This window comes from Thyridium curvatum, assembly GCF_004353045.1.
Source record: "Thyridium curvatum strain D216 chromosome Unknown NODE_32_length_403697_cov_78.906415, whole genome shotgun sequence".
Classification (NCBI taxonomy): domain Eukaryota; kingdom Fungi; phylum Ascomycota; class Sordariomycetes; order Thyridiales; family Thyridiaceae; genus Thyridium; species Thyridium curvatum.
The window spans coordinates 365,731-381,988 of record NW_022156787.1 but is presented as its reverse complement, the minus strand read 5'-3'; the positions used below and the strand labels follow the sequence as shown (position 1 = coordinate 381,988).

The window sequence follows — 16,258 nt, the reverse complement described above, 5'->3', positions numbered from 1 at the left end:
CACACTCGATGACATTGAAGTCGTCGTCCCAAATAGGAAATCGCGATGTACCAGCGTACCTGTGGGTCTGGGTCTGAACGTCGCAAATCGAATCGGCCATTCAGCGCCCCGTGCGCCGACCACATCACATGACGAGCGCTCATTTGGAGCCCGGAAAGCTCTCTAAACTTTTTGCGAACTAGGGGGACGCTGATTGGATCCTACTACGCTTGGAGAAAGCAAGCTCACTCACGCGAGACCGCAAAAAACACACGCATTTTGCTTCGCGGAGGAGCCAGTCACCACTTCGAGAATGTTCGCCGCAAGAAGAGGAGGCAGGACGCTGCTGGCCGAGGCCTCTTCGCCCTCGGCGGCGGCGGCGGTCGTCACCCTGCCCGGCTTCCTCGTCCCGGCCTTCCAGGCCCGCCCGTTCTCTGCCTCGACGACCCGGCCCTCCAAGCTGGGCCGGACGCCCATCTCGATCCCACCCGGCGTGGAGCTGACGATTGGCGACCTGGCTGTCAAGAAGGACATGACGACCTATCTGAGGATACCCAAGAGAACCGTGTCGGTGGAGGGTCCGCTGGGTAAGGCTCGATGCGTGCGGGTTGTGCTGCGTGATGGACCAGTGTGGGCTGATGACAAGGATATAGGAAAACTCGACCTCGAAGTCCCCCAGTTCATAAACATCGACCACGACACGGCGGCGAGGAAAGCTACGCTCACCATCCAGGATGGAAACGTCAAGCAGCAGAAGGAGATGTGGGGTATGTGCACAATTCTTCTTCAAATGAAGCAGGGTATACTGCGCGGCACAGAGATGCAATCTAACAGACCGGTATGACCAGGGACGATATGGGCATACCTCAACCGCTACATCATCGGCGTCTCCGAAGGCCACACGGCCGTCCTGCGGCTCGTCGGCATCGGCTACAGGGCCACGGTCGAGGACCGCCCCGCGATGGAGGAGTACCCGGGCCAGAAGTTCGTCGTCCTCAAGCTCGGCTTCAACCACCCCGTCGAGATGGGCGTCCCCCAGGGCATCACGGCCAGCACGCCGCAGCCGACGCGCATCCTGCTCGAGGGCATCAACAGGGAGGAGCTCATGTCCTTCGCCGCCCGCATCCGCAGGTGGCGCGTGCCCGAGCCCTACAAGGGCAAGGGCATCTTTGTCAACGACGAGACGATCAAGCTGAAGCAAAAGAAGATCAAATAGACGGGGGTTGTTGCGGCAGGATGCGAGGCGTCCACGTGTATATCTAGACTTTTCGGCCAGGGCTGCATGCTCTGGCCGTGTGCTATATATTGTACTATCTTTTTATTTTTTTCTACTATCATACGTGGGTGTCAACAGCGATACCATCATAGCTTGAGAACCTCCCGCACGACCTTGAGAACCTGTCCGTGGACGGCAGCAGGCGCCGCGACGACGCCCTTGTTCTCGGCCAGGGTGCGGCCCTTGCTAAAGTCGAGGCGCCTGCCCAGCGTGTCGGTGACCTGGCCGCCCGCCTCGCGGACGATGAGGTCGCCGGCCGCGTGGTCCCAGATCTTCTCCTGGTAGGTCTTTGACGTGGGCAGGCGCAGGTAGATGTCGCCGGCGCCGCGGGCGATGGAGCCGTACTTGGCCTGCGAGTCCATGCGCACGCTGGGGTTGGTGATGCTGAGCCTCTGCGCGATCTGCGCCGACTCGCCCTGGTTCGAGTGGCCCGACTCGACGCTCTCGCAGAAGGTCGCGCCGGCCATCTCCTCGATGGGCCGCATGGCGATGCGCTTGCGGGGCTCCACCAGCGCGCCCGTGCCGAGCGGCCTGCTGGCGGCGCCCTGGCCCAGCACGGCCGAGAAGAGCACGCCTCGGCCCTCGTCGTCGGTCTGGCCCTCGGCTCCCATGTCGGCCGTCAGCGGCGCGGCGTCGTCGACGGGCAGGTTGGGGCAGCCGAGGACGCCGACCTTGACGTCGCCGTCGACCATGAGGCCGAGGCACACGGCGTACTGCCCGCCGCGCAGGAAGCCCTTGGTGCCGTCGATGGGGTCGATGGCCCATATCCTGCCGCGGGCGCCGCCCTGGCTCTTGCCCATGTCGAGCACGTCGAGCATGGCGGCCTTGTCCGCGAGCGCGCCGCCGAGGAGCCGCTCGGCGGCCGGGTCGTCGAGGCCGGTCGACCTGACCAGCTCCCAGATGGTGTCCTGGAGCTGCGGGTCGCCGCGCAGGCGGTCGGCCTCCTCCTCGGCCACGATCTCGTCCTCGGGGAAGTTGGCCTTGAGGGCGCTGATGATGAGGGCCTGGGCGCCAAAGTCGCCGATGGTGACGGGGGACTTGTCGTCCTTGGAGACGGTGCCCTTGGCCTTCTCGTGGAAGACGCGCTTGGTGAGGATGGCGGCCCGCTGGACGGCGAGCTGGGCCACCTCGAGCTCCTTGGCGTACTGGGACATGGTGACTGCTGCGGAGGAAGAGGAGGAGGAGAAGTGGCGCTGGAAGCCGAGGTGCTGGGCGAGGAGGGAGATACGGCCTGAGGTTCTGGACAGTAAGAAAGCCAGGATTACAACGGTGAGGGAAAATAGGGTGGTGGGAAGAGAAACTGTGGCCTTTGATGTCGAGCTTTTTGGAAGTTTAGCCGGCCGCATACGCCTTTTTCGACGGTTGAATGTGTATGTGGATAGGACAGATATGGGTGGCGCGAACACCGGTGAGTCTTCCTCTGCCACAGAACGGACAAGTAGATCGATTCCGTGTATAGACGAATTGGTTATGTCAATGGAGAGGCTTCACTTCCTATTTCTTGTATTCAAGATCGTTCTCAGACGGATCAAGTCGACCCCTCCAAGCATGAAGGATCGAGTGAGTGAGCCTTTATTGGCTACCCCGCTAGTGTGTCCCCGTCATCCATGGAGCCATGGATGCTGTAAGCGGCTCCTTTCCTCGCACTTTTAGCGCCTGGCTCCGTCTCTGTGAGCTCGACGAGCCCCTGTAACTCGATTCTCCACCAGTGTTGTCATGGCCAACTAGCGTCCATCATGAGCAGACAGTCTTTGTTTGATTTCTCTACCTGAAGTCTGCAAACAATCGACCAGTTCATGCACTTCCTGCCTCGACTCGTCTCTTCAAAGAACACCAAAGCGAACACCACTTGACCGAGAGTGTTGGTCCGTCCTTCTCTGCTCCAGTTCTCCTCGTCTCATCAACTACTGAGTCACGATATAGATCAAGAATCGCTCATCCATGCACGCGACAGCAGGCGCCAAACACCTCCAATAAGCTGCCGATCAGGCAGAGTCGCATTTGGAGAACGGCCACATTCCGGGCGAACAAAAAAGCACGCGTGCCGAGAGAGGAGATTCCCCTTTCCACCATCATGAATGCCACAAAGCGCAAGTTCAACGCCCTCCTCCAGGGCATCGGCAGCCGACCGACAAGCAGCACAGCCTCCGACAACAACAACCACAACAACGACAAGACCAGCACCACAAGCTTCGACAGCCCTCGACGCATAGCCACCACCGACAGCACAAACACCGCTCCCGCCGCGGGCCTCTCCCGACTCTCCGACAGCGGCAGCAACATGCGCTCCGCCCAGCAGCCGGCGCGCCCGCCCTCCAACTCCTCGGTCGCGGACCAGCTCGACTTCCTCAGCAAGCGGCGGCGCATCGGCCAGCCCGCCTCGACTCCCTCCGCGAGCAGCACCACCGCCGCCGCCGCCAGCACGGCGACCAGGATATCCAACGTCGTGCTGCGCAAGTGGAGCGGCAAGGACGGCAGCGCCAACGCCCCGCCGCCGAGGTACTGCCCCGGCGACCGGGAGCAGCTCGTCAAGAGGCTGGCCACGTTCCAGGAGCTGACCGACTGGACGCCCAAGCCCGACCGCATCAACGAGATCGAGTGGGCCAAGAACGGCTGGGTGTGCCAGGGCAAGGAGCGCCTGCGCTGCACCCTCTGCAGCAAGGAGGTCGTCGTCAAGCTGACCAGGAAGGACGCCGACGGCAAGGAGGCCTCGGTGCTCTCGTCGTCGTCATCGCCGTCAGAGGTCGAGGAGGCGCTCGTCGACAGGTACGTCGAGATGATGGTCTCGTCGCACCAGGAGGACTGCCTGTGGCGCAAGAAGGGCTGCGACGACACGCTCCTGCGGCTGCCCCTCGCCAAGCCGCGCACGGCGCAGGAGGGCCTGCGCCAGAGATACGACGAGCTCTGCGCGCGCAGGGACTTCCTCCCCTACGAGTTCAACCTCAAGCTCCCAGAGGGCTTCGACCTCGACGCCGTCCTCTCCAACCTCCCGCCAAACTTCTTCACCGAGCCGCCGCCGCCGCCGCCCGCACCGGCATCGGGAGCCGCCGCCACCCGCCACCCCAACCGCCCGGCCCTCGCCCTCGCGGCGCTGGGCTGGCAGGGGCTGGCCAACCCCAAGATCGGCCCCGTGCCCAACTCGGCCTCGTGCCACACGTGCCTGCGCCGCCTGGGCCTCTGGATGTTCAAGAGCAAGGAGGTCGACCCGGACACGGGCGCCGTCCTCGTCCCGGCCCTCATGGACCACCTCGACCCCGTCCGCGAGCACCGCCCCTTCTGCCCCTGGCGCAGCGGCGCCGTCCAGCGCAACCCCGGCTCCGGCGCCAGGCCGTCGCGCACCGCCGAGCCCGCCAGGCCCGCGTGGGAGGTCCTGGCGCAGGTCCTCAAGAACGACGCCTACCTGCGCAACCGGGCGAGCACGGCCACGATGACGACGACGACGACGACGTCGGGCGCTCCGGCCGCCGGCGCGACGGACACGACACGCGGGGATCAGCTGCAGCCGCCGGCCACCCCGACGTCGACGTCGACGCGCATCTACGGCGACGACTTCGAGGTCGAGGACGAGGCCGTCCGGGCCGCCAAGGACAAGGAGCGGTGGGCCCGCCTGCGCAAGGTCAAGAGCCTGTTCAACACCAAGGGCGGCAAGAAACTCGGCCGGTCGGCGAGCCGGCCCGGCACGGGGCACTCTACGCTTCACCAGCATGAGGGGGGAGGGTCGACTTGAAGACTTAGGGGAGTGCCGTTTGAGATATCCGGTTCTGATTTAAGGAGTGATGTGACCGTGTAGGGGATACAGGAGCATCATGGGCATCTTGACGCGAGTGGGAGAGTCATCTTGAGTTTCACCATCTCTGTTGTTTACAGTACTTGCATTGGCTAGCGTAGAGAACTTTCGACATGGCTTTGTTGTTTGCTTTGCTTTGCTCTTCACCAAGGGAATAAAGTTCGGGTTTGGTGTAATACATTATTGTCATGGTTAGGACGGCGAAGAAGGGGTTGAACGCTTGAGGGTATCTAATGATAGCAAGACACCAAAGACAAAGTAACAAAGGAAGAAAAGTGCTTGGCTATCCTTTGACAATGGGCTGTGATTTTAACCCGAACTGATCACACCCGATGAACCAATCCCTCCCCTATTAGAGAGCAGCATGCTGGCTCTGTGGATGAAATGGGTTCAGGGGTGGACCACTATGCCGAATCCAGCAATTCGGATGGTCAGCTACAGCCTGCATAACAGCTCAAACTTGCTCACCAACAGAATATCCTAAAACCGCTCATCCTAGAGCCCGCATGCATTCTTCAAGAAAGATAAACGAATGAATCTTATAAAAAAAAAGCCCTCAGTTTCCCTCATGCCATTTCCCATCTTCAAATTGTGCCCAAGCGAGCAAACTAATTCTCCAGTCCCAACTGCAGTCCGCGCCTCGTCAGACAGCAATCTTCTTCTCCCGGAACCCCAGGCCGGGCACCCCGCTCCGCAGCAGCAGACTGCTCATGACGACGCTGATGCTGCTCAGCGCCATGGCCAGGCTCGCCCAGACGGGGTCGAGCCGGACGTGCGACCCGCCCGGCGTCTTGACCGGGTAGAGCGCGCCCGCGGCCACGGGCACCGCGACGAGGTTGTACACGAGCGCCCAGCAAAAGTTGAACTTGATGCGGCGGAACACGGCGGCGCCGAGGTCGAGCAGCGTGACCACGGCGCGCAGGTCCGACTTGACGAGCACAAAGTCGGCGCTCGAGATGGCCACGTCGGACCCGGACCCGATGGCGATGCCCACGTCGGCCTGCGTCAGCGCCGGCGAGTCGTTGATGCCGTCGCCGACCATGGCGACCGTGGCCCGCCGGCTGGTCGACTCGGTTCTGCTCCCCCCCGACGACGACTTGCGCGCGTGCAGGCTCGCCTGCAGGTGTTTGATCTTGGCGGCCTTGTCGGTGGGGAGGACCTCGGCGATGACGTTGTCGGGCTCGATGCCGATCTCGAGGGCGACGGCGCGGGCCGTCACGGCGTTGTCGCCCGAGAGCATGTACACGCGGGTGCCGCGGGAGCGGAGCGCGGAGATGATAGGCCTAGCCTCCGGGCGGATGGGGTCGGAGACGGACAGAGCGACAGCAAAAGTCCAAGGCGCGGCGAACTCTGGAGGAGAGCAAGGCTTGACGGCGACCAGGGCAACGGACTTGGCCCCTTGCTTCCACTGCTGCATGTTGGCTGATGTGGATGTAGGAATGACAACGGCAAAGTCTGTCATCAGAGCTTCGCTGCCCACGATGATCTCAAAGTCTGCGCCCTGAGAGCTACGGTAGGTAGCCTTGATGCCCCTTCCAGGGATCTCCTCGACATCCTCGACACGGCCATCTGTGGCAAGCTGCTTGGAATTGCAGTAAGCTACGACAGCCTTGGCGATCGGATGGCTGCTGTTCTCCTCAACTCCCTTCAGTGCAGCCAACATCTGTCCGATCCGCCTCTCATCAGCATCCTGCTCTGGGAACAGCTCAGCATCCGTGATACTGGGCTCTCCGCCCATCGTCAGTGTCCCGGTCTTGTCAAACACGATGACGTCAATTCGACTGGATTTCTCGAATGCTTCGCCACCTCCTTTAGCTAGGATACCGTAGTGGGCGGCCATCCCACCGCCGATAAAGATCGCCGTTGGCGCAGCAAGACCCAGACCACAGGGACAGGCGACCACGAAGACGGCGATGGCAAATTGAAGGCTGAAGGCAACCCAGCCGCCCGACGTCACGTCCAAGAAGTGGCCAGGAATCCTGCCGGTGAAGCCCAGGCACATCCAGATGATCCATGTGCTGATGGCGACGAGGGTGACCATGGGCACGAAATAGGACGTGAGGAGATCAGCGATGCGCTCGATAGGCGCGCGCTTCGTCTGGCCTTCGCGCACGACGGCGACGATCTGGTCGAGCATGGAGCTCCCGGAAGGGCCCGTGATCTTCACCAGCACCGCTGCATTCTTGTTCACCGTGCCGGCGAAAACTTCGTCCCCCTGTCTCTTCTTGACGGGACGTGATTCGCCGGTCAGACTCGACTCGTCAAAGTTGGTCTCACCTTGGACAACCGTGCCGTCTGCGGGTGGCGAAGAGCCATGCGGCACCCGCACCACGTCACCAAAGTCCAGCAAGTCGGCCTGAACAACCTTGTCCTCGGTCGGCCTATCACCCTTCTGTTCCACCAAGATCGCGGTAGTCGGTCGAAGCTTGCCAAGCATCTCGACCGCGTCCCCAGTGCGTGACTTGCTGTACGCTTCGATGAGACGGCCCAAGAGCAGGAAGAAGGTCAAAAACACAACAGAATCAAAGTAAAAGTTCGAGTTATTAACCGACTCGGGTTGGTACGCGGCTGCTGCAATCATTTGGCTCACGCTGCTGATGTATGCAATGGTGGTCCCCAGGCTCATGAGTGTGTTCATGCTGCCGAAGCGGTAGAAGCGCTGCAGGATCGGAGTGCGGCTCCCGGGCCGCCACAGTGTCAATATCTCCTTGACTGCTCGGCGATGGAAGACATCCGCACCGAAGAAATACACCGGGGTCGCCAGGATAAAGAGGGCAATCTGTGCCCGGCTGATGCCGGATGTCCATGGACGCATGAGAAAGTGCTTCTCCATGTTCTTGTCGGAAACAAGAGACATGTAGGCAATGCCGATGACGAAGGTGGGAATGCAGGTCAATCCTGCGAAAATCACACGGTAGAGGATCTGCCGCTGATGTCTGGCGTGGATTTGCTTGGACCGCTCCTCCAGAGTTGGGGGGTGGTGTACGGATGCGCTGAACGCTGGGTCACTTGCCTCGATGGCGGCGAGTATTCGGCGGATGGTGAAATCTGGGGCCTCAGGGACATATGCGAGTTTGATGATGGGCTTCTGAAGGGTGGGCTTGTTGATGATGTCCAGCGATCGGCGGAAGCCGCACAAGCTGTTGGTGACCCGGCTCGGACAATGCTCGCAGTAGATGCCGTCAATCCTAATCTCGACTGTACGTTCCTGACCCTTGGGAGCGTCTTGCTCGACGCTGACGACATTATCGAGCGTTGCTTCATATCCCAAGTCCTCTATGATCTCCACCACCTTCTCGGCATTCTTCCTGTCGGTGAACTCGACCGTGGCGCTGTTCGAAAGAAGATTCACAACGGCCTTGGAAATCCAGTCCTTCTTCTTCAACTCATCTGTGATGGCGTTGACACAGACCGCACATGTCATGCCCCCTACAGCCAGACTCGCTCTCCATGTCGGCTCGCCGGCCGGTACGGATATGGATGGAACTTCGGTCTCGGCAGTCGAAAATGATTTCACCGATTTCAGAGTCGACATAGAAGTCATGACTCCGGACTTGTCCAAACGCTGGTTGCTTGAGCTCGTGAACGCGAGGGGTATCTCGGCTAGCATGTCGTCCTTTTCGGCATCCCAACACGCTTGCACGTCTCCGTTCGACTTGCGGCGACACTCGCTGCAGTTCTCGAGATGTGATCTGAACTGTGTTGACTTCATGGCGCCTGGCTTGTTGTATCGAGGGTTGCTCATCCAACGCGGTAGGAGGGGGCGAGGGGGAAGACTTTTAAACGTCCCGTTAGACTCGCTGTTTGCGACGTTGGATCCCTCCTCGAGATCCAGCCCGGCCAAGTCCTCGACGACCTCGGCGGACGAGCTGACTGCGCAGACTGCGAAACCAGCCTCCTCAAGGGCAGCGGCAATGTTCTTGACGTTGGCCGCTGGGTCGTGTTCCACAGTGACCACCGAGGTCACGATGTTCGGCGATACCCAGAAGATCTGTTCAGCACACGACTCCTGCAGGACCCGGCGTATAGCGGAAACGCAGGTGGGACAGTGCAGATTGGCGAGGAGAAAGGAGCTGGTGACGGCATCGTGGAGAGGACGAGGTGTCTTGTGAGACGTAGCCATGGCTGCGGGGATATATGCGAAGGGGGGGTTCCGACAGAGGTGGTACACCCCCGGGCGACGACAGCCAACGCGGATAACACGGCGAGAGAGCGGGAGTGCGACCTGCGAAGATGGCCCGTGGCAGATCTTACTTGGGGTGCTATGTGATATGTGCTATGGCCGCACGTGGTCCGTGGAAATGCAGATTATCGAATATCCTCGACGATGAGACAAGTGCTCTCCCGGTCGCAGGCGAACGATCTAAGACCTCGTGGTGGCGGCGTCTGATTGGGCGCGAACCAAGTCCGAGTCTTCTCGACGCAGGCAAAGATGTTCTGGATTAAATTAATTCGGGGCGGTCTAATATAGGAGATGCGGACCGGCAGAAGAAAGAGAAGGGTGGAAATATCAGGCTGAAGTCGGTGTCTGGTACTTATGCCACCTCAGTGTGGAGCCGAACGCGGAGGAGGGAAGTCGCGATGAGGAATCAATCTTGGCTGCACCCGTCCAAATGGGAAGGGGCATTGCATGCAAGACAAACGGAAGCAAGCGCAGAAAAAAAGCAAGATGATGGATCACGATGGCGATGACTAAAGGAGCCAAGCCAGGCAGGCAAGGTAAGTGAGTTCTCGTCTGTTCATTTTGCTTCTTTGACGCATGCAGGTCTGGGCCTCGGGGAGAGCGACCTCTCCGACCTGCATCCGGGCCTGACGGCGACGATAACAAGTCAGGCATTATCGTCACGTCCAACGGTATGTCCCTGTACGGATGTATGCACTTGGGGCGGTGAATGGTCGATCTGCCAACGCTTTGGGGATTGCACGCACAAACCACGCAGCGCTAGACATGCGTCTGTTATGTGATGGAAAACCTTGATGACTCCCATCTCGTACCGAATTTCCACTAGCTGAATATCCAAATGTGGACGGATGACCTCTCGGGTTCGTCTCGCTCGCGCAGAAACAACGCAACAATGACAAGATTCACAGCAAGGTGGTAGTGGAAAGGAGTGGAGTGGACCACCACAGCGTCGCGTGCCGCCGTCGCTCGGGAGTTCTCCCGGACTGGGGCCGCCCCGGCTTTTGCTTGGCTAGCACAGCACTTGGGAGTTCTTCTTACCCAAGAGCCGGGCGGGATCCGGATGTCCAATTACAATTCCCGTACAGCTCGTGAGCTTGATTAATCAGTAAAGCGAACAAGGAAGCGGCTGCCCTCTGACGATGACAAATGTTTTCCTTGGACCATGCATGCGAGGCGCATCGGTGAACTGGCTGGCTGGGTGGCTGGCTGGCTGAACAGGTTCCTTGTAGTTACAGCGCGGCAGATTGGGACCTTCATTTGGGAATGCAGCGGGTGTTGCCTCGCTAAACCTGTCACTGGCCCGCGTGGCAGGAGGAGGATAATCTGGGGAACGGCACAACTGCACGCTGGTATGAACCTGGACGGTTCAATTGGTGTTTGCTGAACGTAATCAGTCATCAGCCAGTTTGCATTCCAGGTCTTTGCCAGGTAGTTATTTATTAGTGGCATGCAGATCTACAAGTACCAAAGCACCACAAGCACCCCAAGAGGATGGTCGATGACCAGGTGCCCAGGAATAATAAGGACCTCACAGTATGCGTCTGGGCACATTTTTTTTTGGTTTTTTTCTCTTTTTTCTTTTTCTTCGTTCATCAGTAGCTGATTCACTGGGAGCAAATTGATGTCTTGGGCCCAATCGTTTCGGATATGACCGGGCTGTAATACTTGTCTGGGACAGATTATTACACTCTTAGGTATTTCGCCGTCCGCGCAGCACAGCTTTCGCCCGCGCGTGGAAAGTTCTTGATCGTGAATAATCGGCACCACGATTCGCAGCGATCAATTGCCAAGCGCCTGTAGCTGTGCGTCGTGCCGGGCGTCTTTCGCTTGTGCTCATTGGCACAGTTTTTGATTACCTAGTAGGTAGGTACTGACGCTGTCCATGGTTTGCCTGTGCTGCTCCTTTTTGGTGGTTTAGGGTGTTTGATTGCTGCATCTCATCTAGTCTCATCTCATCTCATCCCATCCCATCCAGCCAAGAAGAGACGAAAAGCGTGGCACGCAATTGGTGACCATTTGAATTAGTTGATTGGCCATTCGACTGGCCAACCTTTTAAGTGCTCGATGGCGACATGGCGGTTGTCGGGCAGACAAGACGGCAACCGGCGGCCGGAGCTGATTCGGGGTCTCGACTACCGGGGCGATAAGCGATAAGATCTTGCACGTGACCGATGCAGGGTCCTCTGCCTTTGACTTTCAGAGCTTGAGTGCCTGGCCGAGTCCACTACTTTCCCAATCGGGCTCTAGAACGATTGCGTGATCGCTCGCGGAATCATCGCAATCTCGCACCTCGCCTGCAAAACCGCCTGCGAAAGGGCTATCGAAAAAAACTACCCGGTCCCTGGCGCGCGCGGGCTGTGCTGGCGGGCGAAAATGCGACCGTACAAGTAAGTTCCCTCTCTGGATTCCTTTGGTAGGTGTCTCTCCTTTTGTTCCTCTTGTCTCTCATGGTTGCCTCTGTCCTTCGCGAGGTTCCCACTTCTAAGTCACTCTTGTCCGTGGCATTAGACTCCTTATCCTGCTCTTCTGTTTAGAGCTCTGAGAGAGCCCTTGTCTTGGAAAAAAAGCTCCTCTGTGCAAGTTGTTGTGTAGTGCTTTCTCTTTGTTTTTGCTTCGCTTTCCAAACAACCCCCCGAGCAGCATCTCGAGATGTCTCTCCAGCAAGACGCCTCTGGCGTCAAGAAGGCTCTGCCTCTGGGCCAGCTCGCCCCGATCTCCTCCATCTCCGGCCCGACTTATGCCACCGCTCAGCTCCTCGTCCAGCAGGTCGCTTACAAGCTGTCCGACAAGATCTTCTCGTACTCCCCCGAGACATTTGACTTGGATGTCGCCGCGAAGGTCTGGGCCAGCCAACAGGAGAAGAACATCCACGGTTACCCAACCTCAGTCGTCTCCCTCCAGACCCGTGTCGGAGCTGGCGCATTCGCCCTCGGCTACATCTTCTCCAAGGACTTCGACCCCAGCAAGAGGGAGTTCCCCCAGTCCCTGCTTGCTCCCTCCTCCAGTCTCCGTCACCTCCGCTCCGCCCTTGACCAGCTGGCTCTGCTCTACGGCGTTGCCAGCCCCTTCGTTGCTCACGTCGCTGCGGCCGACTATTCTTCTCAGGATGGCCTTGTTGCTGAGTACGGTTCCACCCTTCAGCTTGCCGAGGAGCTCGGTCTGGGTCTGGTCGCCAGCGCCTCTGCCTACGAGTCTCAACACATGGCCCTTTTCGCCACCCTCATGGCCAAGGTTCTGCCGACCCTCCACATCTACGACGGCATTCGGAGTTCCCGAGAGACTCTGAGGATCATTGACACCTTGAGTGAGACTGGTCTTGCTCAGGTCTTCGAGAAGGTCTCTGAGCACGCCTCGTCTCTGAACAAGCGCCTTGACGACGCCGGAAAGGTTGTTGACCTGCTCCAAGCCTTCAACAACGAGCTTGGCACCGACTACAAGCCCTTTGAGTACTCTGGTCACGAGACTCCCGAGACGGTCCTCGTTGTTTTTGGCAGCGTCGAGTCCCAGATTGCGAACCAGGTCGCCGCTCAGTACGTCTCCGCCGGCAAGAAGTTTGGTGTTGTCAATGTCCGACTCTACCGACCTTTCGTCGAAGAGGCATTCCTGAGCGTTCTCCCCGAGTCTGTGCAGCAGATTGCAGTTCTCGGCCAGGTGCATGATGAGCTCTCCGTGGCCGATGCTTCTGTCCAGTCTGCCCTCTACTCCGATGTCCTCACCTCCATCTCTTTCTCCGGCAAGTGGACTCGCGAGCCCGTCGTGGCTGACCTCAAGTACGCGGCCTCGAGCTCTCTGACTCCCGAGTTCTTTGCCTCCGTCATCTCCAAGATTGTCAAGGATGATGTCGAGATCGATCTTTACGGCCATCTTCGCGAGGCCCAGCAGTACACGTTCTGGGACGTCGACAACTCTCTTGCCGTCCACTCGCCCTTGGCTCTTGGCGAGTCGCTGAGCCGCGAGTCTTCCAACAACGTGTACATCCACGAGAGCCGCGACAACCTGGTCCAGGGCGGTGTCGTCCGAACTGACATCAGGAGCTCCAAGAAGACTGTTGAGGCTCCTTTCCCCGTCAAGGGTGCCGATGTTGTCTACGTTGGCGAGGAGAAGCTCCTCAAGGAGCTGGCTATCTTGAGCGATCTCAAGACCAACGGCAAGCTGATCGTCAGGCTACCTGGATTCAAGATTGAGGATGTTGAGAAGCGTATTTCCCCGGCTATCCGCAAGGATCTGCAGGAGAAGGCCGCCGAGCTCTACGTTCTGGACACGTCGTTCTCTCCTGCTCTGGAGAAGGACGGCGAACCGCTCGTCGAGGCCGCATTCCTCAGCATTACCCGCCCAGGCGTTGGTGCTGCTGACCTTGCCAAGCTTTTGAGCCAGGATCAGCAGGCTACGTTCCTCCAGTGCTTCGATGCTCTCTCACAGTGCCTGATCCCTGTTGAGGTCCAGGCTTCCTGGGCCGACTTGCCCGCGGATTTCGTGGCCCCTACCCTCCTCTCTTCGATCAAGATCAACAGCTTCACCGGCTTCGAGAAGGAGGAGCCTGAGCCTGCCTTGGAGCTGGATGATTGGCAGGCTGCGGCCAAGGGTCTTGCTTTCAAGGAGGTCTACGGCACCCAGTCCAACCTCCGCCCTGAGCTCACTGTCAAGACCGCCACCGTCACTGTCAAGGAGAACCGCCGTCTGACGCCGGCCGCTTACGACAGAAACATCTTCCACATTGAGTTCGATCTCGGCAACTCGGGTGTCACTTACAATATCGGCGAGGCTCTCGGCATTCACGCTGACAACGACCCCAAAGAAGTCAAGGAGTTCATTCAGTTCTACGGTCTTGATGCTGATGCCCTGGTACAAGTTCCCTCCAGGGATGATGCCGCCGTGCTCGAGACCCGCACCATCTACCAATCCCTTGTTCAGAACATCGACATTCTGGGCAAGCCTCCCAAGCGCTTCTACGAGGCTCTGGCCGAGTTTGCTACCGACGAGGCCGAGCAGAAGAAGCTGGCTGCCCTTGGTGGCAATGAGGGTGCTGAGGAGTTCAAGCGCCGCACCGAGGTGGACACTGTCACCTACGTCGACATCCTGCAGGAGTTCCAGTCTGCTCATCCTTCATTCCCCGACCTGGTTCGCATCGTGGCTCCCCTGAAGCGCCGTGAGTACAGTATCGCCTCCGCCCAGGCCGTCACCCCCAACTCGGTCTCCCTCATGATCGTCGTCGTCGACTGGGTCGACTCCAAGGGCCGCACCCGCTACGGCCAGGCTACCCGCTACCTGTCGCGGCTCCCGGTCGGCTCCAAGGTCACCGTCAGCGTCAAGCCCTCGGTCATGAAGCTCCCCGTCAAGGACACCGCGCCGCTCATCATGGCCGGCCTCGGCACCGGCCTCGCCCCCTTCCGCGCCTTTGTCCAGTACCGCGCCATGCAGAAGGCCCAGGGCAAGGAGATCGGCTCCATCCTGCTGTACCTGGGCAGCCGTCACCAGCGCGAGGAGTACCTGTACGGTGAGGAGTGGGAGGCCTACCTCGACGCCGGTGTCATCACCGTCCTCGGCGCCGCCTTCTCGCGCGATCAGCCGCAGAAGATCTACATCCAGGACCGCATGAGGCAGACCATGAAGGACATCGTCAAGGCCTACATCGAGGAGGAGGGATCCTTCTACCTCTGCGGTCCTACCTGGCCCGTGCCCGACGTGACGGACGTGCTCGAGGAGGCCATCGCCACCGAGGCCGCCGCCAGCGGGCGCAAGGTTGACCCGAAGAAGGAGATTGAGAGGCTCAAGGAGGACGGCCGCTACGTCCTGGAGGTCTACTAGAGTTGCAGCTGTTTGCAGCGTGTAATGTGGTGTGGTGATATGACTTGGCCCTTCTAGCTTGGGCTGATTTTGAATAGACATAAAAGCATGGTTCTTTCACAGCGTACTCATGTGACCGTTCCTCCTCTTGACGTGAAGTACTGTAAATCGCTTGGCGTCGTTGATATTAAAAGTTCATTTACAGAGCCCCCCTCATCTCCTCATCTCCACGTCTCGGCCGTTCTTCATTCAGCCTATATCCGCTACCTCCTATGGCCTCTCACGGTTTCCGGGTTAGGACCACCTTCATATACTCGCTCAATACCTATGTCCTTTCTCATTTGCCACTGAGACTGTAGAGACAGGGAAGTGTCCTCGTCGGCCGTGCTAAATATGGCCACAAGGCAGTAACGTGGAGAGGACATGATGGTGGACTGATTTATCTTTCTGCAGGAAGGGATCTTGTGACTTCACCTCGCTTGAAGTTTATCCTTCAGTTTGGGCGATGTCGATGGTATTTCGTAAACCTAGCTCCCGCTAAGGACAAGTCTATGCAGCTCTACTCGCGGTGAGTTCCCCGGAGAGCTGTCGTTCACATACATGTTCACCCATAAATCAGTGAGCTGAAACTCCCACGGCCTCGGGCCTTGCCGCTGGGTTGGAGTGACCTACGGAGGGCTCCCTTTGGCGGAGAGTAAGCTTGCACGTTCGAGACCGGACCTGATGCTACTTCATCTATTCACCGCCCACATGAGTGCCAGCTTCAGCTCCCTCCGGCCATTGTGCTCCCCAATCTTTCCTCCAATCTGATGATCAGAACATGTTAGACGCGGAAGCCACGGCCAGCCACGACCCCTTTTCCAGCTGGCCGGACAAGGTCTTTTCGCCAATCGTTAACGTCGTATCCATGGGCAGGCATCCAGATGTGTCAGGTGGTCAAGGGTTGGGTGAGAACGGCGAAGGGGAGACGAGGCCTTTGGAGTCTGATCTGATGAACTCCCTGCCAGCAACACCGCCTTTGTCTTTTCTTCTCCATCAGATTTCCCCTCTCTTGGTACACTGCCCTGTGTAGTAGCCTGCATTGTTTTAATATCGACATCTAGTGAAGAGCATGGGGATCTGAGGCCTGGACCTCCTTAGTAGTCCTCTAGTCTCCCTCTTGCAATATGCAATGGCACCATCATCATCCTTCTCCTCACGAACCTGTCGTCTGACTGCTATTTTTGGAACATTCTCCCATTTCAACATC

At 58.9% G+C, this 16,258-nt stretch overlaps 5 protein-coding genes across 5 annotated transcripts; 3 read left to right on the top strand and 2 right to left on the bottom strand.

Annotated features, from left to right (window-relative positions):
- Window positions 1-292: 292 nt before the first annotated feature.
- Window positions 293-1,195, top strand: E0L32_005955 (uncharacterized protein; the record flags this gene model as incomplete). Its single annotated transcript, XM_031140533.1, has 2 exons — window positions 293-746; window positions 828-1,195. 2 exons carry the CDS (start codon window positions 293-295, stop codon window positions 1,193-1,195), a joined length of 822 nt encoding a protein of 273 aa, XP_030995463.1.
- A 146-nt stretch (window positions 1,196-1,341) lies between these two features.
- On the bottom strand, window positions 1,342-2,409 carry E0L32_005954 (uncharacterized protein; the record flags this gene model as incomplete). The annotated part of the gene is made up of 1 exon (XM_031140532.1): window positions 1,342-2,409. The coding sequence occupies one exon, from the start codon at window positions 2,407-2,409 to the stop codon at window positions 1,342-1,344; it is 1,068 nt and encodes a 355-aa protein (XP_030995462.1).
- Window positions 2,410-3,329: 920 nt separating this feature from the next.
- On the top strand, window positions 3,330-4,982 carry E0L32_005953 (uncharacterized protein; the record flags this gene model as incomplete). Its single annotated transcript, XM_031140531.1, has 1 exon — window positions 3,330-4,982. One exon carries the CDS (start codon window positions 3,330-3,332, stop codon window positions 4,980-4,982), a length of 1,653 nt encoding a protein of 550 aa, XP_030995461.1.
- Window positions 4,983-5,685: 703 nt separating this feature from the next.
- On the bottom strand, window positions 5,686-9,165 carry E0L32_005952 (uncharacterized protein; the record flags this gene model as incomplete). Its single annotated transcript, XM_031140530.1, has 1 exon — window positions 5,686-9,165. One exon carries the CDS (start codon window positions 9,163-9,165, stop codon window positions 5,686-5,688), a length of 3,480 nt encoding a protein of 1,159 aa, XP_030995460.1.
- A 2,709-nt stretch (window positions 9,166-11,874) lies between these two features.
- On the top strand, window positions 11,875-15,030 carry E0L32_005951 (uncharacterized protein; the record flags this gene model as incomplete). The annotated part of the gene is made up of 1 exon (XM_031140529.1): window positions 11,875-15,030. The coding sequence occupies one exon, from the start codon at window positions 11,875-11,877 to the stop codon at window positions 15,028-15,030; it is 3,156 nt and encodes a 1,051-aa protein (XP_030995459.1).
- Window positions 15,031-16,258: the final 1,228 nt, after the last annotated feature.